The sequence below is a fragment of the Siphateles boraxobius genome, unplaced genomic scaffold (assembly GCF_051911475.1).
Source record: "Siphateles boraxobius isolate OS27281-9 unplaced genomic scaffold, OSU_SipBor_1 25, whole genome shotgun sequence".
Classification (NCBI taxonomy): domain Eukaryota; kingdom Metazoa; phylum Chordata; class Actinopteri; order Cypriniformes; family Leuciscidae; genus Siphateles; species Siphateles boraxobius.
The window spans coordinates 35,407,713-35,420,837 of NW_027508866.1; the positions used below are offsets into that span (position 1 = coordinate 35,407,713).

General features: G+C 40.6%; 1 protein-coding gene across 1 annotated transcript; it reads left to right on the forward strand.

Moving 5' to 3' along the window:
* mn1a (meningioma 1a) lies at window positions 1–12,472 on the forward strand. The gene is made up of 4 exons (XM_077243767.1): window positions 1–600; window positions 858–4,001; window positions 10,003–10,060; window positions 11,233–12,472. Exons 2-3 carry the CDS (start codon window positions 899–901, stop codon window positions 10,011–10,013), a joined length of 3,114 nt encoding a protein of 1,037 aa, XP_077099882.1. The 5' UTR covers window positions 1–600; window positions 858–898; the 3' UTR covers window positions 10,014–10,060; window positions 11,233–12,472.
* The last annotated feature ends 653 nt before the right edge of the window (window positions 12,473–13,125 follow it).

Sequence of the window (13,125 nt, forward strand, 5' to 3'; positions counted from 1 at the left end):
GTCGGCATTGGTGAGGAATCAGCGCTGGAACAGATGAGGGAATGTCAAACTTGTTGCCGATGCCCGCGGCTCAACACATCCAACACACAAGGATAAATGAGAAAATCTTCCTGGAGCCAGAACTATTTGATGGAAAAGCGCGTACAGTACGGGCAATATTATTGACATTGCCGATTAATTTTATGTGCTAAATGCATTTCATACTGTGGCAACAAAAGGGATCCTGGGCTCTCCAGTTTATAAACGCGCGCTCACCCACAGCGGCGCATTGGGTCTCCTCGGAGGACTGAACGCACGCGCGAAGTTCTCCTCAGAGGACCGCTGATTTGATGCATTTATTTACTCTTTGTGAATGCATGATAGTGTTTTAAATATAGAATAATTCGGGATCGCGCGCATTGCATTGGAGATGTGAACATGGGACATGTGCTACGCGCGCTGCTTTGCACTCCTCTGGATATGTGTTGAACGACTTGGGGACGTTACGCATCAAATAATGATGTAAACGAGGAGTTTTATTAAGATGCACGTTTTCCAGGATCGTTGCATTAAGGATATCCATAGAGGACTTCGCGTTTTTATGCTTGTGCTGGATTTGAGGTAGGCTACTTCCAATTGCAATCTGATCTCTTACTTTCGCATCATTTCATATTTATCAAAATGCACATGCATGTGAAACGAAAACTTTATTTGTTTTTTTAATTATTAATTGTGTTGTTGAAATTATATAATTATTTGGGTTATTAAATAAGCTCTTAATGTGTTCTAGGATACATAAATAATCATAATAATAATAATTTTTGAAAGTACAAAAAATAGATTGTTTCATTTAATTTGATCTCTTTTTTTATTTGCAGTGACAAACAAACAAAAGGAGTTTAATCTCTGTAGAGTGAAAATGAACTCAAATTATAACAGTGCCGGATTTCATATGAAAGGGTCGTCGGTAGCTGTGGAGCCGATGATGGGTCCCCTAAATGAATCCCCTATGCAGGGACTCAACTTTGTCTCAAATAGAGACCAGTATGGATTCCAGACTCATGGCCATGGAGATATGCTCACTATGGGAGTTCAGCCACAACATCAACTCCACATGCAAGGACCGTTCAACCATCAAGCTCCTAACCACGAGCAGCATTCACATCTGTATCAGAATAGTGTCCCCTCTTGCCTGCATGGGGACAGACACATGGGTTTCAACAGCAGCAACGCAGGTCTCCCTCATATGTTTGAAGGAGGATTTGGTCAGCAGCTCGCAGAGGCGCAGTCGCGAGAATGCATTTCACAGCAACAGCATCAACAGAGAATGGCGGCCATGCCTGAGTTTCAACCACACGGCCATCCGAACAGTAACAATGCGGTTCCAGCTCCATGTCTTCCACTAGACCAGTCACCGAACCGCGCCGCTTCGTTCCACGGCCTGCCGTCCTCTTCCCCTGAAACCCACAGACTTGAACATTACAGGCTTTTCCCACAGGGCAGGATGGCGGGATCCGAGCACTGTTTTCCATGTGATCCTCTGACGGGGAATTTCGATATGACAGGATTCTCCACCCCGGATAATTCAGAGCACAAACTGCCCTATTGTGAAACGGGGAACCAAGTAGCAGGGGGTCCTTTTTCCACTTGTAATCGAACTGGTTCCCGAGGGCCCATGATGGGCGGCTCGAAAGTCGACCAGCAGCTACCTCAGCAAAACGTGTTTTCGGACCGATTCGGGAACAGAGGGAAAATTGATCCAGGGGTTAATGCTAGACACCACCTCATGGCGCAGCAAAGACCTGGACCTGTTGCCAGGCAGAATCCTAGTTCCCCTGCACTTCCACGGTTTTATCACACGCCGGACTATGTCGCGAACAATGCAGACGTTCAAAGCGGTGGCCCGATGGTTCACGTTCAGCACGGCCACCTGGATCGGCCCATCCATAGACTGAATAACCACAACATGCATCCCTTTGGGGAGCCAGTGTTTGATGTTCCCCAACTAGCCCCTCAACCCCCACATCACCCTCACCTCAGCTCACTGCCTTATTTGAATATGGCGAAAAGGCCACGGTTTGATCTCCCAAATGGCTCTGCTGGAGAGAGTTGCAGCCCCCTAAGCAACAGCTTACATAATCGGCCCAATCTTGAGAGCCACCTCTCCCCTTCAGCTTTCCCCTCTCCCATGGGGGACTTCACATCTCATGTGACGGATGGGTTTCCATCAGGCCCCCTACCTTTGAGCTCCGGCCCTCAGCAGCAGCAGCAACAACAACAGCAACGCAGGCAAAACGCAGCGATGATTATCAAACAAATGGCATCGAGAAGCCAGCAACAGAGAATGAGGCAACCCGACCTGCAACAGCTAAGTCTCCACGGGGACGTCACATCAAACGGCATGGTCTGCCGAGGCCCTCTGGGTAATGTGTCTCAGTCCAATTTCGAGAAGAAGCATAATAATTTTCATGGAAACTTTGACAGCCCCCACCTACCTCAAGAAAACTCATGGTTTCCTGAGCCACAACAGCATTGTAGAGAAACAAACACACATGCCTTGGAGCAGGCGGAGAACGGACACAATATTATTTTTAGACAAGGCATCACAAGCATGGACATGCAGTCTTTGAATTCTCCCGGAGCGCATCATCCATTCGAGAATAATGTCAGCAATCCTCTGCAGATGCAGTCTCCTGATGAGAGCAACATGCAGTCAGACAGGAGGCCGGCTGAATTCGGAGGAATGGCGATGAGAAGGCAACACAGTTTCCCTCCTGGAGGGCCAAGTCAACAGGGAACCCCCCAGAGCAATCCTCCAGGATTTAGCTCCTCTCCAGGGAACTATCCCGCCCATCCCGAGTACCTCTCCAGCCAGCACCTGTCAGTCAATAAGCTTGGGGCCCTCTCTTTGGGGAATTTGAACAAAGCCAGTACAAAAGACAGTGTGTTTGGCCAAAGCTGTCTGGCAGCTCTTTCCACGGCCTGCCAGAATATGATCGCCAGCCTTGGGGCCCCAAACCTCAATGTGACTTTTAATAAGAAAAGTCAAAATGAGGCCAAACGCAAAGCAGGTCAGGTTGAGCAGGACATAAATAGCAGTGGCAGTGGCGGCCCAGGGGCAGAGTATTTCCAGAGCAATGCTTCTCAGAATAGTCAAACTCCTTGCTCTGGGAATAACAACAACAATACGACGACAGGTCAAAGTGGTACGGCCCAGATGCAGAAAAGGGAAGCGAGCACCCTTTCCCCGAATGACAACATGGAGTCTGGATGTGAGGGGAAAATGGCAACAGGCAAGGGAAGAGGGAAGAAGAGGCGAGACAGTGGGCACATCAGCCCTGGAAACTTCTCTCCACCATGCGGTGCTGGAAACCCCGTCGTGAGTCCGAGTCAACAGGGTTCAGCTTTGAGTATAGGCTTGGAAAGCCGAGGGAAGACCCCGGAGAGGTCGCTGGTCTCCCCTTCTTTCGGTAAACCCGATCTCGCCACCTCAATGGACAGTGGAATTCAAAGCGTTGGCAAATCGGATGGCGTTTCACCATGCATGGATTATTTAGATGAAGCAAGCCCAAACTACAGCACCGAGGACCCGAGGCCTTGCAGAGCGGGCGTGAAGTGTAACTCTGAAAACAGGGTGGGTTACAGCGACGCCCCGTGCATGGATCAGGTGCGGACGCCGCTGAGCAACACGGGCCAGGACGAGGTTCATCCTCTGGAGATTTTGCAGGCTCAGATCCAGTTGCAAAGGCAGCAGTTCAGCATCTCCGAGGACCAGCCGATGGGAGGGAAAACGGGGAAAAAGGCAGAGTGCCAGGCCGGTCTGAACGGGGAGTGCGCCTTGGCCACTTCTAGCCCTGTCACAGGCAAGGGCTCAGTGAATACCATTGACCTTGACTCTCTCATGACAGAGCAACATGCCACCTGGTATGTCCCTGGAAACAAGTCTCTGATAGAGGACCCCAGTAATGACAAGTGCCTGGGATTCTGGGATCGAGCACGGGGCCAGAGTGACAACAAAGAAGGTAAACTTCATTGACTTGCAGTGAGAGCTTGATGAATTGGTGTTTTTATGGACTGTTGAGTTTACTTTGATGGCTTAATGGTTGAATAATGAACAACCCAAGGTAGCTTAACCTCAGGCACAGGGACCCATTTACAACTAATCTGTCACCCTGAAGTGAGCTTTAATTAGCACACTTTAAAACACTCAGTCTTCAGCTGACAGAAAACAGGAAGCAAAATAATAATTAACCCACTGACAGCAGAGAAAGTTTGTTGGGCTCTGCAATTTGCAATACAAATTGCAATTTTATTATATATGTCATATATATGTGTTTGTGTGTGTGTGTGAGTGTGTTAGTGAAATTAGTAGCACTAGCAGGAAAAAAACACTGCTATTAATACTTTTATAGCAGTCATGATTAATTGTAGTATTAATATTTCTGACATTATTAAACATTTATATTATATTAAACAAGTACATAAGACATGCAAGTGACTACAATAGCTTCAATGTTAAACTCTACATTTTAGGAGTCTAACATTATGTAAACTGAATATTTATCTTGCACAGAGAGGATCTGTAATTAAGATTTTAATGAGAGTGAAGTGCGTTCAGATCTCAACTACAGATCCTTTTTTGTGTTTTAAATTTAAGTACAAATATACTGGAATCAAAAAATTCTGTAAGGAGCAGTTTTATTCTGTAAACAGTGCTGCGTTTAGAAAATATGTCTCCAGTGTTTAATATGTTCCTGGGTAGCGTAAGTGTTTTTGCCCCAGGCTTTCTTATCAAATTATTTACTAGAAACTTTACACGGCTGTTCAGATGTATTGTCAACGGTGTAAAATATCAGTCAAGAGCATCGTAGGTCACGCAGCTCCAGTTCCTTGAATTTTTCGTTGAATGCCACAGCAAAGACATGGGTGTTATTGCGTTATTTTGGAAACAAACATTGTCTAAGGAGGTTACTGCAGCCAAGTTTGCATTTAATTTGAGTACAGGCACGTTAGAGCTCGCAGTGGCGTTATTAACCCGTGAGGCCTGATAACAATGTGGTGTGAGAGTTAAACGCAGGCATCAGGCGCCAGGCCAAGATTCAGTGTGGTTTTAACTTAACAAATTCTCCTTCCTGTCACTTTACGCTTCTTGATTGGTCCCGTCGGTCCTGTAATTGCGCGGCATCAGATATGTCATAATCAGACGTGTGGCATCATATTCATGAGGGGATGTGTTTGATTTTCTGGATAGTTGAGAGGAGGGTCGAAATTATTTTCTTTACAGGAATATCTCAAGCGCTTGTAACTTAATACTTCCTAAAGCTAAAGCCAGTTGCCCTGTATTCCCTTCACAACAAACACACCAGAGACCACAAATATGTTTTTTGCATTTATCTCTATTTCCATCTTTTGCACCGGGTATTCAGTTTTTTTAAAGTTTTGTTTAAAAATGACATGTTTTTTTTCCAGAAATGCTTTAGCCTTCTCTCTGTGAGTTTTTGCAGCAGTTTTGATAACTTTAGCTGTTTTTATTGTTATATGCTTTTTATTTTTATTTATATTTATGTGTGTGTATCTATATCTATATCTATATCTATATCTATATATATATATATATATATATACATACACACACACACACACCTTTTTGTCATTTAAAAAAAAAAATCCATCATTACCAGCTAAATGAAGATATTTTTTTGTTTAAAAACTGCAATATTTTCAGGAGCGTGATCTTGACCAAATCTAGAACAGATGTAAGTTGCAAAAAAGCATGCTATCAGAATGCAGTCCGATCAAAAAGTCCTAGCTATCTCCAACTCTGAGCATTTTTTTCACTATTTTGCCTAATAAATGGAAAAGGTTGTCAGATGCTGTCGGATATTCTGACAGCTTTGTGGCTCTGAGAATAAACACTAAAGGCCAGAACAGACAGAAAACAAAGGAGAAGATGCAATGGTCTCCTGGGAAAACGACTCAAAACAACACTCCAGAAACAGGCTGAGAACACAGGTATAGGGATGCGTTTTGTGAGGAAGGGACGTCAGTGATGTGAGGAGAAAAGAGGGCTTGATATCTGTGTGCAAAATATCAGCAAACAGTGTACACCACAAACGCTGTGTAACTTGCAGATCCTTTGCAAAAATAAGCTTCAATGTCTTTGAACATTTCCCTGTTTGTCAGAAAAGCTAGATATCTCAGTGGCTCTGTAAAAACACATTTGTAAGCAGTGTGCAAGTTGCATATCCTAAAATAACCATCCATAGCTTTGAACGTTTTCCTCATCTATCATCAGTTGTTTTCATCTGTTGTAATTGTGGTCGACATTTGCATACAGTACGGGCTGTTTATAATTAAATTCATTCAGCTAATATCTCCCGTTTGCATGATCGATAGCAATTTGAGCGTTACATGTGCAGATGCACACCTTTTTGTGGGAGTGTTTGTTTGCCGAGCAGAATTAATTAGTGTCTTCTCGTGTCCATGTGATGCACTGCATTTTTCCGTGAGGAATGTCAGGGTGGAAACGAGAAAAAAAAAAAAACACGGTCTTGTCTTGGCATGTATTGAATTCCGCTTTAGTATTTTGTCAAGGGACAGGCCTGTATCGTCAGAGATGCATCACTTTGATTTGTGCATCATTTCTCCATGCTAAACATTAAGGAGCAGTTGACCTAAAAATATAAACTCTCTCACTGTTTACTCACCAGCCCTGTATGATTATTAGGTTGCACTTTATTTTAAGGTGTCTGTTACAGTGTAATTATATATTTAAGTAGTGAGTAATAATAATTAACTACATGTACTTACTATAGGGCTAGTGTTTTAGGTTAGTTGCTTGTAATGATGCACAATTTTTAGTAATAGTACTAAATGTAACGTGTGTAACAGACACTGTAAAATAAAGTGTTACCTTATATTATTATTATTATTATGTGAAGCACAAAAGGAGACATTAGGAAGAATGTCCAAGCTGCTATTTTCCATCAAATCAAAAATACCTGATGATATTTGCCAAGCTATGACATAAAAGTGTTAGAATCTATCACTGAAAATTCCCTTCAAAACTCTCTTTATTATATTTGATCACCCAGCTGTAATCTTCTAAATGCAACTAAAATGTTTTTAAGATATTATAAACATTAACATCACAATTTCCTGTAAAGCTGCTCTAAAACGGAATTCTAATTAGGAATTTATTAAGGCAAAATACATAGTTAATAGTGAGAATTGAACCCTAATCTAAAGTGTGACAGAAAATGTTAATAATATTTGAATAAAGGGTAAAGATGGCAATTTTTCTATTTTGGCCACTACTGTATACTGTGCTTTCGAAACGATACACAAATACATTTCATTTCTAGTGAGCGTTTTTATTAATTGAACGCAAGAATGTTTCAGGGGAAAATCTTTGTGTTAAACAGAAACATGAACAAGTTTATTTGCATAGCACTTTTCACAACTCATATTGTTTCAAAGCAGCTTTACAGAACGTGCTTGTTTCAGTGTTGCAATTAAAATAAGTTTGAATGACTTGAGGTGAGTAAATAACGACACAATTTTATTTTTTGTGTTTGAAAAAAAAAAAACACACAGTGCTTTAAACGCCCAGAACCGTTACGGATAGATCATCCCTCAAGCCCAGAGCCAAGATGCAAATTTTCCGTGTCACCTCATATGTTGTTGTAGTCATACGTGTCTCGAAGATCATTAATGTTTCTTCTTAGCCACCCCACCCACAGAAACATAAACCAACGGGTTTCTCCCCCCTCGTTTGTAAGTGAGCAGAGCCTGCCTGTGAACGGCATATAGAGCAGAAGGGTGTTGCTTTTCCATGCGTAGGCTTTAGTGCATGTGTTTCGCTGGCCAAGAGAACCCGTCTAAGAGCCAGACAGAGCAGTCAGCCATCCAGACAGACTGGGCCCCACAGCTGGCCCTCGTTCCCAGTCCTTCCCCTCTTCCAGATTCAGGCCCGGCGCTCATGAAGGCGATCCCTGTCCACGGGTGAGGGGGGGAATCGGCCCCGGGGCTCTGATGTGAAACTCCTTTAGTGCTCTGGGCCCTCGAAAACTGTGAAAAGCTCTTTCATATCCCTTGGCCTGGGTCCCGTGCTCTCTTTAGAATATTTTAGAATAATTTCATTCTAATTTGTCAATGGAAATTCAAACCATATAACAGCATATAAAAACAGGTTCTAGAGGGACTAGTTTATGTAAAAGAGCGTGCCAGTGCCAAGCTATTTCCACGCTCTTGTGTGGGGAGGAACCCACTGCGTCCCCTGCAGTTCTGCTGGCTGCTGTTGAGAGACTCGCAATATAAGCGCTTAACAATGATATGGACACAATCCTGGCGTTTGAGTAATGAAGTCTGCACTGTCGGGATGATTTGCAAGAAGATGGGGTTTAAAGGAACAGTTCTGGCGAAAATTAACGGTTACATGCGCAAAAGAGAGTTTGAAGAGTATCCTGGCTGCTCTTTTCCATATAAAGTGAACCGTGAACGGGCACTGGGAATAAAAAGTGGCCAAAAGGGATATTTATTTTTTACCATTTTTTTTAATGACTCTACTATTTCCATCAAATTATGAGGAAATATGAGGGAAGAACGAGACCATATACTTTGGTTGAGGTAATTATCTGATTAATTAATTATCTGGCAAACTACAGCTACAAAAAGAATGCATAGAAAAACAAAAAGCTCACATTGACTACTACATGATCAATTCATTTTTTGTTGGTTCTCGCTTGTTTTTGCACGTGTTCATAATTTCTGTTTGGCCAAAAAGTGTCATGCAATTTGGCATTATATAACAAATAAAACAATCGACTCCAAGCACAACTAAGCAATATGCTTGCAAAAACTTTAAGAAAATCTGGTAACACTTTAGTTTAGGGTCCAATTCTCACTATTAACTAGTTGCTTATTGTCATGCATATTTCTGGGATATTGTCTATTTATTAGTACTTACTGTGTAAACAGATATTAATGCCATATTCTGCATGATCATATTCTACATCCCTTAATCCATCCAAAACCTAAACTTAACAACTACCTTACTAACTATTAATAAGCAAAAGTTGTTGTTAATAGTTAGTTAACAGTGAGAATTGGATTGGACTCTAATCTAAAGTGTGACCGAATTTTTTTTTATAATATTTGAATAAAAGGTAAAGATGGCAATTTTCCTAGGCCGAACTCTATTTTGGCCACTACTGTATACTGTGTTTTAAAGAGCCTTGTTGAGAGAGTGAAAAAAAACACACACAGACAAGTCACATCAGTGTGTTTAAATCACATGATATTATTACATTCAGGAATTATGTGAAATACCAGAACATTAAATGTTTTCAAACATTATAAACACTATAAACTTGTATTTTGGTTCCCTTCAATCCACAACAAAGTTTAACAGAATTCACAACAAACAGGAATGAAAAATATATGGTTACACTTTATATTAAGGTGACGTAGTTACACATGTAATTACAATATTAATAACAGTAAATTATGCATAATTACAAGTAACTAACCCTAAACCAAACCTTAAGTACATAGTTAAAGAATTTTACTCAGTACTTATTTTAGGAAGGACAATGTAAGTATTTCATCTTAAAATAAAGTGTAACCAAATATATTTATAAAACAAGCAAATTCATTCTAAACCAATTTATTTAAAGCGAAACTGTGGGAAATGTGCATTTTAGATAAACTTATGCTGATGTGCGTCTCTCATTCGGCACAAATACAGATGTTATGCTATGCTTGACATTAATTATATTAAATAAGTCACTTTGGAAAGCAAGTCACAGACTTGTATAAAATGACTTGTATTTCAGAAATATAGTGTGCAAATCATTTTATAGCTTTCATCATATGGAAAAGACTGGCCAGGATATGAGAGTCTGTAAATTATGACAGAATTTGTATTCCTTAAGTCACTGAAATGTGTCAACCTTGCGTATGTTTAATTCCAAACATCAGTGATGTGATTTTAATCAGTTTTTCCCTTGTATCTCCTCACAGGACATGGGTAGGAGCGCTCCTCTGATGGCTCTCCTTAGCGTATTTCTGAAAAAAAAAGGTAAGACAATCAAATCTATTCAGAAGTATTTTTTTTTTTTGTTGAAAAGAATTGATGACTTAACTCAGACCTACCATGAGCTCTTGAGGTTAAGTGATTTTTGCTTGTCATTTCATATTCATGGGCAAAAAATAGTGTGTTTACTAGCCATATTCTCAGTGAAGAACTAAGAGAACGACCCACCAATCAGAGAACGCACTGTTACCATGGAAACAGAATTTGCTCCAAAAAAGCTTGTCAGTCGCCGCCCACTCCCATGAAGCATTGCGGATGATGTAATCGTGTCCGCTTCCTCTCACTCTAAAACTACTTCTATATCGAAATATTTGCAATAAACATAAAATATAATGATTTAAAATATACCGATTATGATATATTCACAAATACATATGTTGTTCATTATACATTTTATAATAATGTTCCTTGAGAAATACTATTATAGTTTCTATTAATAGTTTAAGTTTGTTTTATTTATATATTTTCTTTTTAGTTTTAATTTTAAAGTTTTATGTTTTAGTTTTTTTTATTAGTTTTGTCTCTTTTTTTATCACTATTTTATTTTGGATTTTATTTTGGCACATCAAGTTAAACAAAATGGAATAAATATTTCTCATCATCCTTTAAAGTAAACAAATTTTAATTTATTTATATATATATATATATATATATATATACATATATAAACAGTGTATAAACAGTTTATATATACATATAAATGTTTTGTCTTGTTTTTTTTGGTAACTAATAACCCTGATATGATTATAAAATATTTAGTTTTATACTAATTATAAATAATTTAAGTATTTAAGTAATAATATAAATATTTTAATTTTAAATTTAATTTATGATGAATGTTTTCATCATTCGCAGTGCATTATGGGATATGTTATTGCGTTCAATCAGAGTTTGTAATATTATGGTTCATCTCAGATCTTGTTGGTTTGCTTCAAGGCTTAATCTCTTAATTTTATTTTTAAATGAGAAAATTACTTCAGGAACGAAGGCCGTGCCATGATCTGTACCGACTCGCTCAATTTCCACGCAACGATCCGCAGACGTGGTGCCATCTGTCTCCCGCCGTTCGAGCGCCGGCTCCCGTTGATATTCCCGCGAGCCGTCGGCGGCGACTCCATAGCGACGGGATGATTGACATGTGTCGCGTCTCTCCACAGGTGCTGCTCGATCTCGCGGTGAGGGTGGGGGTGGGACCTGGAGGAAACCACCCGCGGTGTCCGGAAAACCTCGGGACGTGGGGATGGGGGTGGGATGAGGGGCCCCTGCTGTTCCTCTCACTTCCAGATGCGACTTAAACTCATCCAGAACAACTCCAACCACTTTGGGACCTCGCTGGCTGCTTTCCGTAACTGTAAGGATGATGATGGCTGGCTTGGTGTTTTCCAGCAGTAATTGGATACTTTTTTTTTTTTTTTTTTTTTTACTAGCCCCAGAGAAGCAGCAAAGCTCTCCGGGTGTCCGTAGAGCAAGTCTTCGGGCCAACAAAACCTCTGTAGATTGACTGGAGAGAGGAGAGACAATGGGATACAGGAAATACACAAGCACACCAGACTGGAATCTTGGACAGCGAGGCTCAATTGCTTTTAGTGTATTTTTATCTTCTAAAGCTGTTTTTTGCTGGGATTACCTCATTTTTTTAAGACTTGCAAGTGAGGGTTTAACTAGTTAGTACAAGAGCGTGCCGCTCTCTCTATAAATATTTATTATCCCTGTTTGTTCAACAAAGCTCCTTTATTGGTGTCCAAAGGAGAGCATCTTTTTCGGTTATGTTATGATTTAGAACTCCTCGGAATTCTCAGTAAAGACAGAATTCCGTCACACGAGTTCTAAAGCTTCCCGTTCTCCGAGGTCTTCAGCACAGTCTCCATGTGTCTGTGGTGGGTCAACCTTTTGACTTTAAAAGGCCAGTGGGGGTTCTGTCCTCTCCCTACTGTTTTTGGAAATTTGATATTCACCCTGAGAACATCCCTTTGTGACCTGCCTGGCCGGCATCGGAATGCCATTGTTTCAAGTCGAAACTCTCCTTTGCTTGGGTTTTCCCTCTTTACCAAGCCTCCATTGAGACCCTGAGCTTCCCTCTGCCTTTAAACCAACTGATGGTGAATATGTTTAGTCGGAATTGGCAGGCTATTCAAGCGAGGACAATAGTTGAAGACAAAAGACTTTCCTTTTAAGAAAATAGGTTTTCTTCTAGGAGAGAAAAAGGTCTTTAACCAATTTTTTGGTCTTCGACACCTCTCTGTTTCCTTGTTCTACCTCCTTTCTCCATTTTTTTTTCTTTCATTATTGTGATATACACGAAGCTTAAAGTGAAGTTATTTGTGCCCGCAGATTTTTTTTTTGTAAATAACCTGTATATTATGAATCACTTATTAACAATAAATATGTTGTAAATTATGCCTTTTCCTCCGAATGTTCTGTTCTGAAACCTCAGCTGTCATCTCATAAAATATTTTCCTATGAATTGTGGCGTTCTTCCCGTGAGAGAAGCTAAATTAGCACGCTCTCTCTATAGCAAGGGCTACTGCTTGACGGTCCTAACTTGTTTTAAAAAGCGCTTTCTGTATGATTAGATCCATTTTTGTTTGATTAGGGGGCACCGGGTTCGAGATATGCCTGAGAAATGCCTTCTTTATGTTTACCCTGACCTAATCTTAAACAGTGGGAAAATAGTTTCATACGGGAGCATGAGAGAGAGAGAGAGAGAGAGAGAGAGAGAGAGAGAGAGTCAAACGAGGAGACTGTTTATGAAATGCTCGGCTACAAATCTCCAGTGGTTTGGACGGGCTTGGAGACTGCTGAAGTCTCTGGAGTATTGAACGTGATTACTCCGGTATTCTTTGCGTAAATCATTGCTTATTGATAGTGGAACTCGTTCAAGGATGTGAAGTGAAATTTCGAGCATACAGTGCAATAGTTATTGTGTTTGCAAATCAACTAAGTGCCGTTTCCAAACCTCACGTTTCCTAGGAGAATGTATAATGTGCATGTGTATGCACACAACATGTGATGATTACACTAAAAAGATGTTATAGTTCACTGCTCCTCAA